Below are 9,032 nucleotides of genomic sequence, written 5' to 3' on the forward strand. Positions count from 1 at the left end.
CCTTAATATTGACAGGCAATCTTTCCAGGTAACTACGAGGCTCTCCTAGGCACTGCTGTGTCTGGTGGCCAGCATTAAAACTCAGCCTAATAGTGTCCTAGAACTAGCTTTTCACAAAATAACAATAAACAGAAACATAGCTAGTTGATCAAAAGATCCAGTTTTAGTTAAAAACCTAGTGGAAGAAGTGGTGCTTGTACACTAACGAACTCTACTTATTTAAAAATTACACAGGCCAACCAAATTTTTTTTCCTCTTGGTGTCTTGGTTTTTAGTCTTGTTCCTGGAATTATTTGGGACACTGATTCAGAAAATTGCATAGTTTCTTAGATATGGTTATCATAATTTTCTATGAGTGAGCAGATGGCGACTGTAGATGGCCTATGTTCTGTATCTCAAAAACTAGAGCCAATACCATTTTTGGAATCAGCAGGTCAATTATATCCAGAAACAGGTCTCACATTTGAGGCACCAAAATGTGTTTTGGCCAGTGTTAACACACTGTCAACTTCAGCTCCCCATGTGGGGACATGAGAGAAGCCTCCCATAAGGATGGGAAAACATCAAACATTGGGCGTCCCCTCGGCAACGTCCTTGCAGACAGCAATTCTCTCACACCAGAAGTGACTTGGAGTTTCTCAAGTCGCTCCTGACACGAAAAAAGTGTTTCAGTATTTATGCCCTACTCTATCTCATGATATCTCAGGATGACAAAACCTAGGGAAGTGTTAGCTGGCAGTATTTTTAAAAAATAGCCATCCTCACATCCTCCTTTGTTCTAGCACTTCCCTTGAACTGTTCACCATCTACCAGTTTCAGTGGAATGACTCCTTGGATTAATGGCATGGATCCTACACCTTCAGAGGAATATTTCGAAGTGTATAGAGAATTGTTGAAAAAGAAGAAAGTCCACATTGGACACTAAGCATAATTGATCCCATAGAATGAATGGCAGATTTGACCCTGAATATTTTGTTTAGCTAATGTGATCCAATTAAGCCAAGTCTAAGCATTATCAGGTATATTGTTCAAAGCCATTTCTTTCTACGTGGCAGCATTAAAGTTTCAGGTCTGTCTCTGCCAGCTGCCTGTGCAGTTGATAATCCAAAAGTCAATGAGGTGGTGAATAAGCAGGATTACTTTTAGAGGTTAATAATTGGGTAGGAGAAAAGTCTTTTGTGATGCTTTAGCGCATGCTGAGTTGTAGCAGTTTGAAATTTTAAAAGCAAATTGTCACCAACAAACTGGAAAGGGTATTCTAAAGCGGCCTCTTTTCTTAATTGCAAATCCATATGAATCTATGATCCAGGGTTTGGGGTTTTTTTAAAAAAAAGAGAACATTGAGAATTACTGGCAGTTTTTGAATGAAATTATCACCCTTCTTTTAATAGCTTTCATTTAGTTTTCTCAGCTTGGATCCACTCAGCACAACCTCGGTTTTGTTTTTAAGTGAAAAGTGTGGCACGAGAATATGCAGAAGGAATAAATCAGCCATTTCACATTCTTGATGCCCAGCAGGACTGAATGTTTGTTCTGTAGGAAATTCAGCTTTCCATTTGCAGTGCAAGCAACTGAAAAATCTCAGGAGGGCATTACCTTTTAGGAAATCTTCTTTAGTGTCCCATCAAAGCAGCTTAAAGCTAAGCTGCTGAGCATTTTATTAGTAAGAGTATTATTTTAGGAGAGGGGTTCTTGCTAGAGTGGCATCCCTGTTTTGAGAGTATTCTGAGTACAGTATTTAGCTTAGCATTTTGTAGAGAAAAGGGAAAGGGGGAGAAGTACTATGTTTCCTACCTTTATATTTTTGGAATATGAACTCGTCTAAATATTTTAATCATCCCTTTTTTCAATAGATGTCTTATTCTTTTCAGAACTCAGAAACAGGTCAAATCCACCCACACTCGCTACATAACGATTTGACCTGTTTCTGAATTCCGAAAAGAACAAGGAAATCTCCACATATTAAAAAATATTTATAAAAATATTTATATTCCATCTTATAGCATGGGATCTCAGTGTGGCAAAACTTAGGGAAGTGTTGCCTAGTATTTTTTAGTGGTCACAATCAGCCATTGTCTCATTGGAGATTCTGGCAATTGTGGTTCAAAACAACCTTTTCTTCAAGTTAACCATATATAATAATCTTGCATGCAGGAAATCCCAGGTTCAGTCCCACTAAATCAAGTTTGAGAAGCATTTGGTCCTCCAGAATTTGTGTATTACAGATGCCATAACCTTTTACCATGGCCATGTTGTTGCTGGGGCTTCTGGTATTTGAAGTCCAAAACACCTGGAAGAGCAAACGTCAAGGTGCTGATGTATCTCTGCTAAATGGATCACATAACTGCTAATGGGAAGACCTCTGGTGAAGACCCCAAAGTTATGATAACAAAAAGAAACAAATAATCTGTGACTGGATGAACCATGGATCTTTCCTAATACAAATCAGCCTTACCTTGATACAAGGCAGTATTTCTGTCCCTCTGATTACAGCACATGCTGGTTTTCATCCGCTGAATGGGCTATAGAGGAAGGGACTCTTTTAATGTGCCCCCAGGTCATTCTTATCATATGATGCAATGAAACAGGAATTCCAGTTCCATCTATTAGAACAATTTGGAAATTGTTTAAGTATTGCTTCCTGCTTTATATGGCAGACAAAACTTCAGTTCATTTGATGAATACCAACAAGACTGGACTGGAGAGACACATCTGCAAACATGTGCCAAGCAATTTAGACCAGTGTAACTCTTCAATGTCCTAAGCTGGACATTATCCCTTCTAAGATAGGCTTTTGTACATGTAATACACTTTTGTGGTTATTTATTTATATGGTGCCATCAATGGACATGACAGTTTACGAGTAAAATAACCAAAAAGAATGGGTCATTGCCAAAGGCATACAATGTCAAATATATATGCATACAGTCAGCTCTCCACATTTGCTAGGGGTGGGGGCACAGGATCTCCATGAAAATAAAAAGCTGTCAATAAAGAGATTGGGGTTTTTTCGACATGAACAGCTCCATAGAGTCACACTGGAAGTCCTAGAGATTTTTAGAATTAACATTTCAATCAAAACAATGAATAATAAAATCAGCAAAAGTCAAAAATCAATATGGAAGGGTGACTTTATACACATAGAGCGGGCAGGAAGGAAGAATAAAATTGAAAATTATACAGTACAATTATTAAAAAGTCATTCATTTTTTGTTGTTGTTTATTCGTTCAGCCATTTCTGACTCTTCGAGACCTCATGGACCAGCCCACGCCAGAGCTCCCTGTTCATCATCACCACTCCCAGCTCCTTCAAGGTCAAGCCAGTCACTTCAAGGATACCATCCATCCATCTTGCCCTTGGTTGGCCTCTCTTCCTTCTTTCTTCTTCCAGCTTTCCTGTTTTTTCATTATGTGGCCAAAGTACTTCAGCATTGCCGCTAATATCCTTCCCTCCAATGAGCAGTCGGGCATGATTTCCTGGAGTATGGACTGGTTTCATCTTCTTGCGGTCCAAGGCACTCTCAGAATTTTCCTCCAACACCACAGTTCAAAAGCATCTATCTTCCTTCGCTCAGCCTTCTTTATGGTCCAGCTCTCATATCCATAGGTTACTACAGGGAATATCATTGCTTTAACTATGCGAACCTTCATTGCCAGTGTGATGTTTCTACTCTTCAGTATTTTATCAAGGTTGGTCATTGCTCTCCTCCCAAGAAGGAAACGTCTTCTGATTTCCTGGCTGCAGTCTGCATCTGCAGTAATCTTTGCACCTAGAAAAACAAAGTCTGTCACTGCCTCCATGTTTTCTTCCTCTATTTGCCAGTTATCAATCAGTTTGGTTGCCGTAATCTTGTTTTTTTAACGCAACCCAGCTTTTGCACTTTCTTCGTTCACCTTGGTTATGAAACTCCTCAGCTCCTCCTCACTTTCAGCCATCAAAGTAGTATCATCCGCGTAGCTAAGGTTGTTAATGTTTCTTCCAGCAATTTTAACTCCAGCCTTGGATTCATCAAGCCCTGCATGTCGCATGTGTTCTGCATACAAGTTGAATAGGTAGGGTGAGAGTATACAGCCCTATGCAGTCATCCATATAAAATACAAAAAAATACTATGTGAAGCAAACTGATAAATACATATGATCAAAATATACAAGATTACACTACAATATTAAAGTAAAAATCCAAGAGCGTTAGAAAACAGTGTTTTTAATTGAGGTTTAAAAGCAATAGGGGAAGGAACAGTTCAGGGGGAGAAAAAGATTGAAGCCAAGCCGAGAAAGAAAAAATCTTTGGTTGGATGAGAAGTCTAAAGTTCCCAGAACACAGGTCTCAAAAAGGTTGATAAAAAGAAATAAGGGGTGAAAGAATGGGTAGAACTAGGTTGTGAAGGGCTTTGACTGTTACAAAAAGAAGCTCCTGCTGAATCCAAGAAGGAATGCGTAACAAGTAAAAAGATATGAAAAATGGGATACCATGATCAAAACAGCAATCCAAAAATATAATCTTAACAGCTAAATATTGAATGGAAACCAGAGAACTAAGGTGAGATAATGGAAGACCAGTCAAAAGAAAATGGCAATAATAAAGACAGGAGATGACCAAGACATGAACTAAGGTCTTAACAAGAGGGATCAGAAAGAAAAGGTCTGGTTTTGGCAATGTCATAGAGGAAAAATTGACATGACTTTGCTACAGCCTCCAATGTACAGAACAAAATGCAAAGGAGAGTCAGAAATAAGGCCAGGACCATGTGCTTCCTTCGCAGAATAAATGAGAGCATTATTAAAAGTGATGGAAAAAAGGTCTTTGACTATCCTTGAAGATACAGGCAGTCCTGAAGTTACAAACAAGATAGGTTCCGTAGGTTTGTTCTTAAGCTGAATTTGTTTTTAAGCCAGAACAGGTACATTTTAAATGTTTTTTTTCCTAATTCTTTCACACCAAAAGTGACTTGCAGTTTCTCAAGTCACCCTTGGCACGAAAAAAAAAGTGTAACTCCAGATATAGATATATAGAGATCTTTGGATAGCATAGGAAAGGGTTAACACTCCTGTGGCGTTTCTTTTGCTGTCTGTGCCCATTCAGAAAATTTCACAACACTTTATGTCCCTGTGACAACTGGATTTTGAAAAATGTAGCTTGTTGTGGAAAGAATTTGTGATAAAGTTCAGTGGAGACACCTTTTCCCCATGATAATAACTCTTTTAGGAGTGAATTTCCCTTCCTAAGGGTAAAGTTCTCTTACTTTCTGTTGTCTCACCCCTGTTCTTATACACGCGTTCTACTGCATTTTAGGAAATTTTATAATCTTACTATTTTTACTGGTATTTTACATGTATTGTTGTTTCTATACTTACGTCATATATTTATACTTGTGTACTAGTGTACTGTGTATTGTGGTTTCTATATGACACTATAGTGGTTCTGTGAGCCACCCCAAGTCCCCGTGGGGAGATGGTGGCAGGGTACAAATAAAGATTTGTTATTATTAACCATGAGTCATTTGTAAGTCAGATGTTTGTAACTCGGAGACTGCCTGTAGTTCTCTGTGAAAGGCTCCTGAACAAAAAGTGGCTCAAGAGATCTTTTCTGCTGGGATTTGATCAGGGACAGAGAAACATTCATCTTTCACATGATAAGCACTGCCTTCATTGACCAAAGCATTATCACCTATTTCCATTCAATGTACAAATGCGTACTGAACTGGCAGCTGGTAATTCTGACCATAGAATAGTGTTCTCCATGCAGCCAGAGGCAGCAGGCTCACATGGAGGCTCAGGTAGGCCATCTGGCATACAGCTCTAACATTTTGCTGCCACTTCTCAACATCTGCTGCCTGAGGCAATTGCCTCACTTTATCTGCTGTTCAGATAAATAGCCTCCTTTGTCTCACATATGTTAAAAGGCAAAAACAGATACACATTTGTTATTTGATGTGTGCTTGGTTCGGCTCTTTAATATGCTTTCCTAAATTTTATTTCTTTTTATCCCACCTTTTTTCCCAGCAATGCGTCAAGACACAGAGGAAAGCTGTCCCACAGCCCTGGCATTGATTCCTACACCTTGAGTGGGATGAGAGAAAAATAAGCGCCATTTCCTCATGCAATGCAGAGTAGTAACAGATGTACATCTGAGATTGGACACAAATGCCTCCTATATTTGGGAAAGCACCCTTATAGCCAATCCATAATAAACTTCTGCCCATGTTAGCTATTGTTTTTTTGTGGCAGCTGTCTGCTCATGGTGAGTATGCAGACGCAGAACAGGAAATGTTCCATTTGCTCTTCCTCTGGTGCAGCTTCGCTATGACTGCCATTGTAACCAAATCCATAAAAATCAAACCCGCAGATGTTGAGGGCTGACTGTAGTTCACTTTAACTCTCATGTTTCTGTCCTGTGGAAACCTGGAATTGGCGGGTTAGAGTAAAACATTTGCAATTCACATAAGGGACATTTAAAATTCTCAACCAGGGAGCTCTATGCTTCACCAAACTACAAAATCTGGGATTCCATAGAACAGAACCATGACAGTTAAAGTGGAATAATACTACTCTAATAGTTTAGTATGAATGGATCCCAAGAAAGAAATCATTGTACCAAATGGGCACCAATATGTCCAGGCCAGCACATTAAGAAAGGAAATGGCAATCCACTCTCGGCAGACTGAGAAACACTGAGCTATTTCACTTTGATTGTTGTATAATGTAGATCATATAGTGCAACTGGGCCAGTCACTGTTTCCTTGATATCCTAATTCTCTGTTCAGTACCACTGAATCCAGTTGTTAACATGTAGTATGTTGTGATCATCATGATATCTGCATTCTTAGTAAAAGGAGCATCACGAGTTCCACTATTTCTTTTAATTACTCTCTGGTTTCTTTCTGCCCTTCTTAAGAATCCATGCCCCTTATGTGATGAAGCCAAAGCGGTGCTGGAGCCATACAAACACAAGGTAATATCACATGAAAATGTATTTATTTGAACACCGTAGCATAATTTAGCTTTTGGTAAAGGGTTTCGATGTTACAGTAGAGTCTTGCTTATCCAACCTTCACTCATCCAACATTCTGTATTATCCAACGCAATCAGGCTCCTGCCCGATCTACAGCTGTTTCTCTAGGCAGCAACGCACAGTGGGCCAGCACGCCTAACAACACCACAAGTGCAAGCACACTCCCAAACAAATGGAAGACTTGTTGTAAAACATGATATTTTGGTGTTTAATTTGTAAAATCATAATTTAATTTGACGTTCAATAGGCTTTTCCTTAATCCCTCCTTATTATCCAACATTTTCGCTTATCCAGTGTTTTGCCGGCCTGGGTTGTTGTGTGTTTTCCGGACTTTATGGCCATGTTCCAGAAGCATTAGGAGAGAATGCTTCTGGAACAAGGCCATATAGCCCGGAAAACACACAACAGCCCTGTGATTCCAGCCATGAAAGCCTTCAACAACACATTTTGCCAGCCTGTTCACTATATATGCATCTGTTGCTCTCTCTTCCACAATGTCTTACTAAGTTGTTATATTCAATTTCCATAAAACTAAAACGCAGAAAGGCTTTTTGATTCGACTGAAACGTACACCAAAATAGGACATCTTTTTTACTGCCAAGAAAACCCTCCCAGCTGAGCATTATGTCACCTTGCATTATCACCTGAGTCAAAAAGGCTTGATGGAGAAATAGTAAATTAGCGTTGGTTCAACTCAGCCTTTTGTTTACGATATGGGTACCTTGCTGCAACTCCTAATGCTACATCTTCATGTTTCCCATTTTTTTTCTTACATTTTAAAAAAATGGCTGGAAATTTCAGGTGGCGATTTTGCCTCTTTTTTGCATCCCTCCCTCATTCCACTGTTTCAGAAGGCCCATTTGTTCAGTAAAAGCAAACATGAAGAATATAAACATGATATTCTCTTCAGCATTTAAAAAAATTAGGGGCATAGAGGTCTCAAAAATGGCCTTCATAAGCCAAGTGTACCCCTTCTGGAGAAATACCAACTCTATACTGTGATCTGAAATATATTTTGTCATCCCAGTTATTTCTGTCTAGTATTCTCAGCAAGCATCCCCAGCTTTTGATTATAAGCTATTAATTATTTGCTGTCTTGAACAGTTTCTTTTGCAGGAAGTAGACATAACCCTTCCAGATCACTCATCCTGGTTTGAAAAATATAAGTATGACATACCTGTCTTTCACTTGAATGGACAATTTCTGATGAAGCATCGAGTGGATATCAAAGAACTGGAAAAGCGGTTGTTAGCCCTCGAGTTGCAGCTGATAAAGAAAAATGAAGACATTTAACTGTGGACTGAGAAGGAATGCAATAAACAATCATGTATTACTTTCTTAACTAATAAAATTATGAGTTTCTTGAAATGCAATATGCATGTTTAACTCCGTTTTTAATACTGATGAAGCCCTTCAGTCTGATGCACACTTTACTCCTTTTGGATTTATAGAACCATAGCATAGAGGAACCACAAGAGCCATATCCAGTCCAATCCCATTCTGCCATCCCATTTAAAGCACTCTCAAATGATTACCATCCAACCTCCAGAAAAGAAGAGCCCAACACCTGAGGCAATTTTTTTCACAGTCAAACAACTCGTACCATTAGTAAGTTCTTCCTGACATATTGGTAGGCTCTCATTTGTTGTAAATTTAATCCATCAGTCCATATTGTAGTCTTCAGATCAGGAGAAGACAAGCCCATTCCATCTTGAGAGACTGCAAAACTTACTTCAGAGTAAGCCTCACTGAACTCAATTGGATTTCACTCTGAATAGGCATGTAGGCTTTGCAAGAGTGATGATGTGACCTTTTAATCTGTGAAAAAAAGCTGTTTCTCACAGACACATTTGGCTCCATTGTGCCATCATGCCCTTCATGGTAATAAAGAAATCAAGACACCTCTTTGCTCATAGGGTTTTTATAGTGCAATTTCTCATGGCCAAAGTGGAGAAAATACTTAACAACCCCTTCATGCTACATGATTACAATGTTTTGATTCCAATCCACCTGCCATGG

The 9,032-nt window shown here is 39.1% G+C and overlaps 1 protein-coding gene across 1 annotated transcript in view; it reads left to right on the forward strand.

Moving 5' to 3' along the window:
• Positions 1–8,386, forward strand: part of c2h5orf63 (chromosome 2 C5orf63 homolog) — a 29,610-nt gene extending 21,224 nt beyond the window's left edge. The window contains exons 3-4 of the mRNA XM_003216407.3: positions 6,897–6,953; positions 8,118–8,386. Coding sequence (XP_003216455.2) covers positions 6,897–6,953; positions 8,118–8,306 — 246 coding nt within the window. The 3' untranslated portion in view covers positions 8,307–8,386. The remainder of the gene's footprint in view (positions 1–6,896; positions 6,954–8,117) is intronic.
• Positions 8,387–9,032: the final 646 nt, after the last annotated feature.

This window comes from Anolis carolinensis, chromosome 2 (assembly GCF_035594765.1).
Source record: "Anolis carolinensis isolate JA03-04 chromosome 2, rAnoCar3.1.pri, whole genome shotgun sequence".
Taxonomy (NCBI): Eukaryota; Metazoa; Chordata; class Lepidosauria; order Squamata; family Dactyloidae; genus Anolis; species Anolis carolinensis.